We start from the raw sequence: 13,031 nt of genomic DNA, 5'->3' as shown, positions 1-13,031 counted from the left end.
GTGGAGATGCTAACACCTCCCCCAGGCAGGAGCTGTGACACCTGGCGGTGAGCCTCAAAGGCTCACCCCTTTGTCACAGCCCAGCAGGGCACTCCAGCTTAGTGGAGTTGCCCGCCCCCTCCGGCCACGGCCCCCACTTTTGGCGGCAAGGCTGGAGGGAACAAAGAAAGCAACAAGGAGGAGTCACTGGCCAGTCAGGACAGCCCCTAAGGTGACCTGAGCTGAGGTAACTCTGACTTTTAGAAATCCTCCATCTTGCAGATGGAGGATTCCCCCAATAGGGTTAGGATTGTGACCCCCTCCCCTTGGGAGGAGGCACAAAGAGGGTGTACCCACCCTCAGGGCTAGTAGCCATTGGCTACTAACCCCCCAGACCTAAACACGCCCTTAAATTTAGTATTTAAGGGCTACCCTGAACCCTAGAAAATTAGATTCCTGCAACTACAAGAAGAAGGACTGCCTAGCTGAAAACCCCTGCAGAGGAAGACCAGAAGACGACAACTGCCTTGGCTCCAGAAACTCACCGGCCTGTCTCCTGCCTTCCAAAGATCCTGCTCCAGCGACGCCTTCCAAAGGGACCAGCGACCTCGACATCCTCTGAGGACTGCCCCTACTTCGAAAAGACAAGAAACTCCCGAGGACAGCGGACCTGCTCCAAGAAAGGCTGCAACTTTGTTTCCAGCAGCTTTGAAAGAACCCTGCAAGCTCCCCGCAAGAAGCGTGAGACTTGCAACACTGCACCCGGCGACCCCGACTCAGCTGGTGGAGACCCAACACCTCAGGAGGGACCCCAGGACTACTCTGATACTGTGAGTACCAAAACCTGTCCCCCCTGAGCCCCCACAGCGCCGCCTGCAGAGGGAATCCCGAGGCTTCCCCTGACCGCGACTCTTTGAATCCTAAGTCCCGACACCTGGGAGAGACCCTGCACCCGCAGCCCCCAGGACCTGAAGGACCGGACTTTCACTGGAGGAGTGACCCCCAGGAGTCCCTCTCCCTTGACCAAGTGGAGGTTTCCCCGAGGAACCCCCCCCTTGCCTGCCTGCAGCGCTGAAGAGATCCCAAGATCTCCCATTGACTTCCATTACAAACCCGACGCTTGTTTCTACACTGCACCCGGCCGCCCCCGCGCTGCTGAGGGTGAAATTCCTGTGTGGACTTGTGTCCCCCCCGGTGCCCTACAAAACCCCCCTGGTCTGCCCTCCGAAGGCGCGGGTACTTACCTGCAAGCAGACCGGAACCGGGGCACCCCCTTCTCTCCATTCTAGCCTATGTGTTTTGGGCACCACTTTGAACTCTGCACCTGACCGGCCCTGAGCTGCTGGTGTGGTGACTTTGGGGTTGCTCTGAACCCCCAACGGTGGGCTACCTTGGACCAAGAACTAAGCCCTGTAAGTGTCTTACTTACCTGGTTAACCTAACAAATACTTACCTCCCCTAGGAACTGTGAAAATTGCACTAAGTGTCCACTTTTAAAACAGCTATTTGTGAATAACTTGAAAAGTATACATGCAATTTTGATGATTTGAAGTTCCTAAAGTACTTACCTGCAATACCTTTCGAATGAGATATTACATGTAGAATTTGAACCTGTGGTTCTTAAAATAAACTAAGAAAAGATATTTTTCTATATAAAAACCTATTGGCTGGATTTGTCTCTGAGTGTGTGTACCTCATTTATTGTCTATGTGTATGTACAACAAATGCTTAACACTACTCCTTGGATAAGCCTACTGCTCGACCACACTACCACAAAATAGAGCATTAGTATTATCTATTTTTACCACTATTTTACCTCTAAGGGGAACCCTTGGACTCTGTGCATGCTATTCCTTACTTTGAAATAGCACATACAGAGCCAACTTCCTACAGTTCCCATTTATTGCCTGTATGTGTACAACAAATGCTTAACACTACCCCCTGATAAGCCTACTGCTCGACCACACTACCGTAAGTAGAGCATTAGTATTACCGATTATTGCCACTATCAACCTCTAAGGGGAACCCTTGGACTCTGTGCAAACTATATCTCACTTTGAGATAGTATATACGGAGCCAACTTCCTACATGAATGAGTTACTGTCTGACTACTGTGGTAGTGCAAGTGCTTTACACTCCTCCTGGATAAGCTTCAGCTGCTCGCCTCAGCTACCCAAAGAACTTTGCTATCTGGACACCTATTCGCTATCACTAAGGGTTGCCTGGACTAGGTATAAGGTGCCAAACCACAGGTGTGCACCATAAACGTAGCCAGCCTCCTACATGCCCCATGGAAAGATAAATTAGAAGACTAATGGGTTAAGAGGTAGTAGGAGGGTGCTAATCAGCAGTGTATCAAAGATCAGACCTTTCAACCTGTGGTGGTTGGAACTGTTCATCCTTGTTTCCCCTTGTCCTGCACCAAATGTTTCTATATTGTAGGACGATCTCAGGCCTCAAAAACACATAAAAATGTTACTAGACCTGCAGGTCGAGTAACTTGAATAATCTACTTGACCCATAAACTGGTCTTAAGCTGTGTGATCATAGGCAAATTTTTATTTTACAGTTACCTTTTTCTTCATTCTCACATATAAGTGCACCTTCAACTATGCGAGTTCAGCATTTCTGCTGTACAAAAAAAAAACTGATTAAACTAAATGATTGCTCCATGTATATTAAGATTTTAGTGCATACAGGGTACACAGGGTCCATGACTTGCCTACGTTTACAAAAGCATTCCCATCAGGGTAGGAGTGTTTCTCAGTTTGTTTGCACACTCACTTTTGATAATTACTAAAGCATGAAGTGGTAGCACACTCATTTATAGACAGTAAATTAAAAAAAACCTTCCCACTAACTTGCTGCTTTACTGAGAAAACTACAGTGTATTAATCTGTGGAAATTGGATTTCAGAAAATATTTACCGTTTGCACATCACCAAGTGTACAAAAAATGGCCTTTCATAACTATTGACATTTTGTAATGTTTGTACACTTGACTAAGTTATTTAAATGAGTGTTAAGAAAAACCTGACACCCTAGAGCCATTTATGTCACACCTAACAGCAGGTCACACAGTGCACCTTACAAAAGCCTGGATCTCTGCAGTCAGAAGGAAAAAAGACAAACTGACTTTGGACCTCTGTCTCTGAACAGAGCAAAAGTGGCAAGGACAAGATGTAAAGGCGTCTTTATTGCTCCTTTCTGGCTGAATAGAAGACTTGCTCTTTGTCAACTCACTAGAAGGTGAGAGCAGGAACTAAAAATAGTTTGACCTGATAAAATATTATTCACCAAAGCGAGTGGGTGAGTAGATTTTTTCGAGGTCTGCATCTGTATCTTGAAGTTGAGGGATATTTCTCAGAAAACTGAGTAAACAAATGTGAATCTCAATATCAGTGACCGTGACCTTTTTGATATACAAACCCTCAGCACAGATGGGTCCTTTGACAACTTGGTATTGAATGTTGCACAGTAAGCATGCTCATTAGGTCCCACAGCACATCTAATACACCAGCATCAATGGCAGAAGTTTGAAGACCCAGAGCCCAGTAAGGATTTTAAATTATCAAATGTTAGAGATGTCTTGAAGTCGACCTATGAGATGAGGGGCGACCAGACTGCCTACCCAAGACACTTGTGCTACAGGTCACTACTACTCTGGTCTGTAGTAGTCAAAAACTCTTACTATCCACAAGGCTTCTGCTGGCATATTGAACATTCCAGGATCTTTCATTGTTAACCACTGGGAAAGACAAGACTGGTAAGTGACTAGTTCTAAAGAGTCAAAAAGACAAATTTCCTGTCACAAAAAGTGAAGGCACAGCTCAACGCCTGTAGCTCCAGGAAGCATGCTCAAAAGAGCAAGAGCAAAGAAAATAAGGAAACTGGAGAAACCAGGCCTTTTGTAGGGCAGTAACACTGCTACCTTAACAGGAAAGTATGCCTTTAAAGCCATTTAACCCCAGTTCTCCTTTTAAGTAAAGGATTACTGAAGATTTGATGCACCAAGGCTCCACTAAGTTTTCTCAAATTGTTAGTTATTCAAAAACACAATTATGATAAGGTGGCTAGAGATAGGACTAGCTATCCATCTCCATCTATCCATCGATCAATGTTTGTTATCAGTATAGGTGTAAGAAAACTCAGTCTTCAAGAATAGCACTGAAGATTCCTAAGATTCCTACCATACACAAATTAATGGAATATTCACACCAACAGTAATAGTTTACAGCAGAATCCATTTTATGATATGAAGGCAAACAAAATGCCAAATAAATATACCTAATCTGCTTTTTTCTTCCGTGTTCGTTTCCCAGTTTCTTTTGTGAGCACATCAGCTGCATCTTGCTTGGATTGCTGACTTGTAACCACAGGTTCCTCATCACCAGAGCCTGTACCTCTGTGGGATTAAAACGGATAATAAATGCTGTTGTATTTCCAATTATCTTCTTCAAATTAAAATACAACAAAAATATTACTACTGCATGGCAACAAACAAAGACATAGCTCAGCTTCTACCAAGTACCTATGCTTTGACAGCGGCCAGTGTGAGTGAAAAGGCAATAGCAGCATGTTGGGGAAGGCAGCCGGAGTACATTTTGTTGGAAGCTGGCCTGGTCAGCCTACACTGGAAGTCGGTATGTTTTCAGGGGGCATCTTTAAGATGCCGTCTGGGTGTATTTTAAATAAATTGTACACTGGCATCAGTGTGCATTTATTGTGCTGAGAAGTTTGATACCAAAGTTCCCATTTTTCAGTGTAGACATTATGGTACTGTGGAGTTCGTGTTTGACAAACTCCCAGCCCATATACTCTTATGGCTACCCTGCACTTACAATGTCTAAGGTTTTGCTTAGATACTGTAGGGGCATAGTGCTCATGCACACATGCCCTCACCTCTGGTATAGTGCACCCTGCCTTAGGGCTGTAAGGCCTGCTAGAGGGGTGACTTACCTTTGCTACAGGCAGTGTGAGGTTGGCATGGCACTCTGAAGGGAGTGCCATGTCGACTTAGTCATTTTCTCCCCACCAGCACATACAAGATGTGAAGCAGTGTGCATGTGCTGAGTGAGGGGTCCCCAGGGTGGCATAAGACATGCTGCAGCCCTTAGAGACCTTCCCTGGCCACAGGACCCTTGGTACCAAGGGTACCATTTACAAGGGACTTAACTGTGTGCAAGGACTGTGCTAATTGTGGAGACAAAGGTACAGTTTAAGGAAAGAACACTAGTGCTGGGGCCTGGTTAGCAGGGTCCCAGCACACTTTCAAACCATAACTTAGCATTAACAAAAAGGCAAAAAAAGTCAGGGGGTAACCATACCATCAGAGGCATTCTTCTACACTAGGGACTTATATAGGGGCACCAGTATGCCAATTGTGTGCAAAATTATAAACAAACAAAATTTAGGAGGAGAGCGCACAATCACTATGGGTCCTGGTTAGCAGGATCCCAGTGAAAATAGCCCATACTGATAGCAGGCAAAAAGTGGGGGTAACCATGCAAAAAAGAGGGCACTTTCCTACACAGTTCCCTGCCCTATCTGGCATTTGGATGCCTTGATAGAGAGGCCTGCTGATTGCAGAGCCTTCAAAACCTTCTTCAGGTGGACCAGGTGATCCTGCCAGTTGGAGCTAAAGACAGCACTATCATCAAGATAGGCTGCACTAAAGGACTCCAAGCCAGCAAGGACTTGATTCACCAACCTTTGGAAGGTGGCAGGGACATTCTTTAAACCAAAGGGCATAACAGTAAACTGATAATGCCCATCAGGTGTGGAGAATGCCGTCTTTTCTTTTGCTCCAGGTGCCATTTTGATTTGCCAGTACCCTGCTGTTAAGTCAAAGGTACTTAAGAATTTGGCAGCACCTAATTTATCAATCAAGTCAAGTCAATGAGGTCTTTATTCGATATTTCATCATAAAAGACATGCTATACGTCATAATACTTATAAAATTAACAGTGCTAGCAATTAAAACAATAAATACAATATTTCATAAAAGCTACTAATACTTCATTTGTTAAATATTTTAACATATTAAAAAAGGAAGTACATTACTTTAAAAACTCAGTTCTAAAGTTCAAAATAATTTACTTATCTAAAACATGTAACTGTTTTAGTAGTTTAGAACGAATTATCCATGCCCACCCCAGGAATTTGGCCACCCCTATTGCTATAGTAGGTGAAAGATCAGTTTTAAGGATCCTACAAGCAGTCTCGGCCGATTGAGTGCCCAGACTTTTGCATAGGGGTACCAACCACTTCTTCCTTGGGGCAGCATATAATGGACAGACAAAGAACAAATGGCTCACATTTTCCCGCATTTCAATACACAATGGGCATTTATCTGGGCCTCCAATGCCCCAGGTTGAGGTTAAACACCTTAAAGGTATTGAGCCCACTCTAACTTGGTGATATAATTTGCGGTCCATAGGTTTTGTAATAACATCCCAATACATTTCAATTGCAGAGACATCTTTCACGTGTACAAATGTTGTTGTAAGGGAACTACCTATAAGGGATGAGTGTCTTATGCCTACCACCCATTCCCAATATAGTTGTTTCAGCTCTTTTTTTGAAGGAAAAGTAGCTGAGTCTGGATTGTGCCAAAGGGCACCTAGACCCATGGCACAAAGGGTGGTTCTAACACCCTTAAACCAACCAATCTGATCGGATCCTAGGGTGTCCCTTACTTCGAGGCATGCTTTCGCATATAATAACAGCTCTGGGGTAGACCACAACCTCCGCCAGAAGGCCAAGGGCCGAAATCTGGCTTGATCTTCCACCGGTTGGAGCCCAAGGTCATAAAGGAGCGGGATGCGTGGGGATGACCTCGGAAGACCAACCGCCCCTCTTGTAAATCTATTTTGGGCCAGCATCAGTCGGTCCAGATTGCTATAACCCCAAAGCTCTGCCCCATACAAGACTGAGGGAAGAATTTTTGACCCATAGATTTGCATAAGTGGGGACATCGGGCGGGTAAATGATCTTTTATATTCCTTAAGAAGGGCACCGCCTAATTGAACATGTTTAAGTGCTTGGATATCAATCTGGGGTTTCCAACTAAAATTGTCACTAAAATGCACACCCAGATATGTAAATACATTAGTTTGCTCAAGAATAGCACCACCCATTTTAACCCTTGCCACAGTTTGTATTCGACCTCTTAGTACCATGAATTTTGTTTTAGAAACATTTACTTCTAGCTCATGCTCGTCACAAAATAACTCAAATCTGAGTAGGGCCTGCTGGAGCCCTTGCCTTGTCTTTGATAATAACAAGGTATCATCCGCGAACATGAGCAATGGTACTTTCATTCCCACTATCTGGGGAGCATCCGTGGGATGTGTTGCAAAATATTTGGTAACCCCGTTGATAAACAGGGAAAACAAAGTGGGAGCCAGGACACATCCTTGTCTAACACCTTTCAAAACATGGAACCTGTTCGTAACCTCGCCAGGCTTACCCCAGCGGACTTGGGCATAGGTGTATGCATGAAGATTCATTAAGAGTCGCACTATAGCCCTGGGCATTCCCTGTTCCAGTATGCAATCCCATAATTTAGTCCTAGGGACCAAGTCGAATGCAGATCTTAGATCCACAAAAGCTGCATACAACTTGCCCTTACCTAAAAAAAACTGTTTTCCAATATAAAAGGGCAAAACGAAAGGCTTGATCAAGGGTGCTTACATGAGGTCTAAAACCCGCCTGCAACGGAGTCAAAATATCTGAGTCTGTTATCCATTCCTGTAGCCTCCCTAAAATGAGGCGCTATGATTTTTTGGATCGCATCAATAAGGCTGATAGGCCGGTAATTTGAGGGTACTGAGCGATCGCCTTTCTTGTATATAGGAAGGATTTCTGCCCCATACCATGAGTCAGGAATTTTAGCGCCTGCTGCAACTGCATTCACCAGGTGAAGTATATAAGGTACCCACAGGTCCTGGTCTTCCAAAAAAATGTCGGCTGGAATACCATCTGGGCCAGGGGCCCTCCCTTTGGGAATGTTTTGCAGGCAATTGGTAACTTCAGTAACTGAGAATATTAACGGCTCGACGGGCTCAAGACAGTAGGGTATAGTCACTTCTTCTGTATGACACTTAAACTGATCCTCAAATTTTTTTACCCACTGATGATTAGAGACAGAAGCTGGACTATAGTAGGCGTCTTGCGAGATACCCCATTTTATGAGGTACCAAAACTGTTGCATATTGCGTTTACCACAGGCTTCTGACAGCATAAGCCAGCGTTCCTCGTCCCACTTTTGTTTTGCTTTGCGTTTTGCCTCATTATAGAGTTTTCTACAAGATCTAATCTGGCTAGGATTTTTGTTTTTAATAGCCTCAAAGAGAACTCTTTTTGTCTTGCTACACTCTTTATCAAACCAGGTAGTGGATGAATATTTCTTGGTCCTAGGTTGTTTAGGGATAAATTTGATGAACAACTTTTTAAGTTCCTGAAACAAGTCAGAATGGGTACGTATAAGTTCGCTGATAATCTCGTCCTGTGAGCCACAATTGTTTAAAAGCTCCACAGAACTAGACACTAAGGTTCTTATAGCCCTGCGGGCCCCAGCGTCCACAGCTATTTTGGGCCAGCGTACCCTGCGCGTATCATTGCTCACAATGACCTCTTTTTCTGTTATATTAGGACCACTGCCCTCAGACCTCTGAAAGCTGGAATCCCTTAAGGTCAAAACCAGCGGGTCATGATCGCTCTCTGGGCGTTCCGTAACTAGCATATCAACAACTGCAAACCACTGCCTCACATCGACCAAAATATAGTCGATACGACTACTGTGTCTGCCGTTGTTGAACGTATGCCTGCCCTTCCTATCTGACTTGACCCTTCCGTTAACAGCTCTTAGACCCTGTAAGGAAATGCCTCCTTGGCATGGTTGCCCCCTGACTTTTTGCCTTTGCTGATGCTATGTTTACAATTGAAAGTGTGCTGAGGCCTGCTAACCAGGCCCCAGCACCAGTGTTCTTTCCCTAACCTGTACTTTTGTATCCACAATTGGCAGACCCTGGCATCCAGATAAGTCCCTTGTAACTGGTACTTCTAGTACCAAGGGCCCTGATGCCAAGGAAGGTCTCTAAGGGATGCAGCATGTCTTATGCCACCCTGGAGACCTCTCACTCAGCACAGACACACTGCTTGCCAGCTTGTGTGTGCTAGTGAGGACCAAACGAGTAAGTCGACATGGCACTCCCCTCAGGGTGCCATGCCAGCCTCTCACTGCCTATGCAGTATAGGTAAGACACCCCTCTAGCAGGCCTTACAGCCCTAAGGCAGGGTGCACTATACCATAGGTGAGGGTACCAGTGCATGAGCATGGTACCCCTACAGTGTCTAAACAAAACCTTAGACATTGTAAGTGCAGGGTAGCCATAAGAGTATATGGTCTGGGAGTCTGTCAAACACGAACTCCACAGCACCATAATGGCTGCACTGAAAACTGGGAAGTTTGGTATCAAACTTCTCAGCACAATAAATGCACACTGATGCCAGTGTACATTTTATTGTAAAATACACCACAGAGGGCACCTTAGAGGTGCCCCCTGAAACTTAACCGACTGTCTGTGTAGGCTGACTAGTTCCAGCAGCCTGCCACACCAGAGACATGTTGCTGGCCCCATGGGGAGAGTGCCTTTGTCACTCTGAGGCCAGTAACAAAGCCTGCACTGGGTGGAGATGCTAACACCTCCCCCAGGCAGGAGCTGTGACACCTGGCGGTGAGCCTCAAAGGCTCACCCCTTTGTCACAGCCCAGCAGGGCACTCCAGCTTAGTGGAGTTGCCCGCCCCCTCCGGCCACGGCCCCCACTTTTGGCGGCAAGGCTGGAGGGAACAAAGAAAGCAACAAGGAGGAGTCACTGGCCAGTCAGGACAGCCCCTAAGGTGTCCTGAGCTGAGGTGACTCTGACTTTTAGAAATCCTCCATCTTGCAGATGGAGGATTCCCCCAATAGGGTTAGGATTGTGACCCCCTCCCCTTGGGAGGAGGCACAAAGAGGGTGTACCCACCCTCAGGGCTAGTAGCCATTGGCTACTAACCCCCCAGACCTAAACACGCCCTTAAATTTAGTATTTAAGGGCTACCCTGAACCCTAGAAGATTAGATTCCTGCAACTACAAGAAGAAGGACTGCCTAGCTGAAAAACCCCTGCAGAGGAAGACCAGAAGACGACAACTGCCTTGGCTCCAGAAACTCACCGGCCTGTCTCCTGCCTTCCAAAGATCCTGCTCCAGCGACGCCTTCCAAAGGGACCAGCGACCTCGACATCCTCTGAGGACTGCCCCTGCTTCGAAAAGACAAGAAACTCCCGAGGACAGCGGACCTGCTCCAAGAAAGGCTGCAACTTTGTTTCCAGCAGCTTTAAAGAACCCTGCAAGCTCCCCGCAAAAGGCGTGAGACTTGCAACACTGCACCCGGCGACCCCGACTCGGCTGGTGGCGATCCAACACCTCAGGAGGGACCCCAGGACTACTCTAAGACTGTGAGTACAAAAACCTGTCCCCCCTGAGCCCCCACAGCGCCGCCTGCAGAGGGAATCCCGAGGCTTCCCCTGACCGCGACTCTTTGAATCCTAAGTCCCGACACCTGGGAGAGACCCTGCACCCGCAGCCCCCAGGACCTGAAGGACCGGACTTTCACTGGAGGAGTGACCCCCAGGAGTCCCTCTCCCTTGCCCAAGTGGAGGTTTCCCCGAGGAACCCCCCCCTTGCCTGCCTGCAGCGCTGAAGAGATCCCTAGATCTCCCATTGACTTCCATTACAAACCCGACGCTTGTTTCTACACTGCACCCGGCCGCCCCCGCGCTGCTGAGGGTGAAATTTCTGTGTGGGCTTGTGTCCCCCCCGGTGCCCTACAAAACCCCCCTGGTCTGCCCTCCGAGGACGCAGGTACTTACCTGCAAGCAGACCGGAACCGGGGCACCCCCTTCTCTCCATTCTAGCCTATGTGTTTTGGGCACCACTTTGAACTCTGCACCTGACCGGCCCTGAGCTGCTGGTGTGGTGACTTTGGGGTTGCTCTGAACCCCCAACGGTGGGCTACCTTGGACCAAGAACTGAACCCTGTAAGTGTCTTACTTACCTGGTAAACCTAACAAATACTTACCTCCCCTAGGAACTGTGAAAATTGCACTAAGTGTCCACTTTTAAAACAGCTATTTGTCAATAACTTGAAAAGTATACATGCAATTTTGATGATTTGAAGTTCCTAAAGTACTTACCTGCAATACCTTTCGAATGAGATATTACATGTAGAATTTGAACCTGTGGTTCTTAAAATAAACTAAGAAAAGATATTTTTCTATATAAAAACCTATTGGCTGGATTTGTCTCTGAGTGTGTGTACCTCATTTATTGTCTATGTGTATGTACAACAAATGCTTAACACTACTCCTTGGATAAGCCTACTGCTCGACCACACTACCACAAAATAGAGCATTAGTATTATCTATTTTTACCACTATTTTACCTCTAAGGGGAACCCTTGGACTCTGTGCATGCTATTCCTTACTTTGAAATAGCACATACAGAGCCAACTTCCTACATTGGTGGATCAGCGGTGGGGTACAAGACTTTGCATTTGCTGGACTACTCAGCCAATACCTGATCACACGACAAATTCCAAAATTGTCATTAGAAATTGATTTTTGCAATTTGAAAAGTTTTCTAAATTCTTAAAAGACCTGCTAGGGCCTTGTGTTAGATCCTGTTTAGCATTTCTTTTAGAGTTTAAAAGTTTGTAAAAGTTTGAATTAGATTCTAGAACCAGTTTTAGTTTCTTAAAAAGTATTCCAACTTTTAGAAGCATAATGTCTAGCACAGATGTGAATGTGGTGGAACTCGACACCACACCTTACCTCCATCTACAGATGAGAGAGCTAAGGTCACTCTGTAAACTAAAGAAAATAGCAATGGGCCCCAAACCTACCAAAGTACAGCTCCAGGAGCTTTTGGCAGAGTTTGAAAAGGCCAACCCCTCTGAGGATGGCAACTCAGAGGATGAAGATAGTGACTTGGAGGGAAATTCCCCCCCTCCAGTCCTACTTAGGGAGAGCAGGGCTTCTCAAGCCCTGACTCCACAAATAATAGTCAGAGATGCTGGTTCCCTCACAGGAGGGACCAACAACTCTGAAATCACTGAGGATAACTCCAGTGAAGAGGACATCCAGTTAGCCAGGATGGCCAAAAGATTGGCTTTGGAAAGACAGATCCTAGCCATAGAGAGGGAAAGACAAGAGATGGGCCTAGGACCCATCAATGGTGGCAGCAACATAAATAGGGTCAGAGATTCTCCTGACATGTTGAAAATCCCCAAAGGGATTGTAACTAAATATGAAGATGGTGATGACATCACCAAATGGTTCACAGCTTTTGAGAGGGCTTGTGTAACCAGAAAAGTGAACAGATCTCACTGGGGTGCCCTCCTTTGGGAAATGTTCACTGGAAAGTGTAGGGATAGACTCCTCACACTCTCTGGAAAAGATGCAGAATCTTATGACCTCATGAAGGGTACCCTGATTGAGGGCTTTGGATTCTCCACTGAGGAGTACAGGATTAGGTTCAGGGGGGCTCAAAAATCCTCGAGCCAGACCTGGGTTGACTTTGTTGACTACTCAGTGAAAACACTAGATGGTTGGATTCAAGGCAGTGGTGTAAATAATTATGATGGGCTGTACAATTTATTTGTGAAAGAACACCTGTTAAGTAATTGTTTCAATGATAAACTGCATCAGCATCTGGTAGACCTAGGACCAATTTCTCCCCAAGAATTGGGAAAGAAGGCGGACCATTGGGTCAAGACAAGGGTGTCCAAGACTTCAACAGGGGGTGACCAAAAGAAAGGGGTCACAAAGACTCCCCAGCAGAAGGGTGATGAGACAACCAAAACTAAAAATAGTAAAGAGTCTTCTACAGGCCCCCAAAAACCTGCACAGGAGGGTGGGCCCAGAGCCTCTTCACAAAACAATGGGTACAAGGGTAAAAACTTTGATCCCAAAAAGGCCTGGTGTCATAGCTGTAAACAGCATGGACACC

General features: G+C 46.0%; 1 protein-coding gene across 1 annotated transcript in view; it reads right to left on the bottom strand.

The window, feature by feature from the left end:
• Positions 1 to 13,031, bottom strand: part of LOC138268273 (SURP and G-patch domain-containing protein 2-like) — a 216,559-nt gene that overhangs the window by 48,373 nt on the left and 155,155 nt on the right. The window contains exon 10 of the mRNA XM_069217767.1: positions 4,266 to 4,383. Within this exon, the coding sequence (XP_069073868.1) occupies positions 4,266 to 4,383 (118 nt within the window). The remainder of the gene's footprint in view (positions 1 to 4,265; positions 4,384 to 13,031) is intronic.

Source organism: Pleurodeles waltl, chromosome 12 (genome assembly GCF_031143425.1).
Source record: "Pleurodeles waltl isolate 20211129_DDA chromosome 12, aPleWal1.hap1.20221129, whole genome shotgun sequence".
NCBI classification, from domain to species: domain Eukaryota; kingdom Metazoa; phylum Chordata; class Amphibia; order Caudata; family Salamandridae; genus Pleurodeles; species Pleurodeles waltl.
Note: the sequence above shows the minus strand (reverse complement) of the source record. Positions and strands in the feature narration are given on the sequence as shown.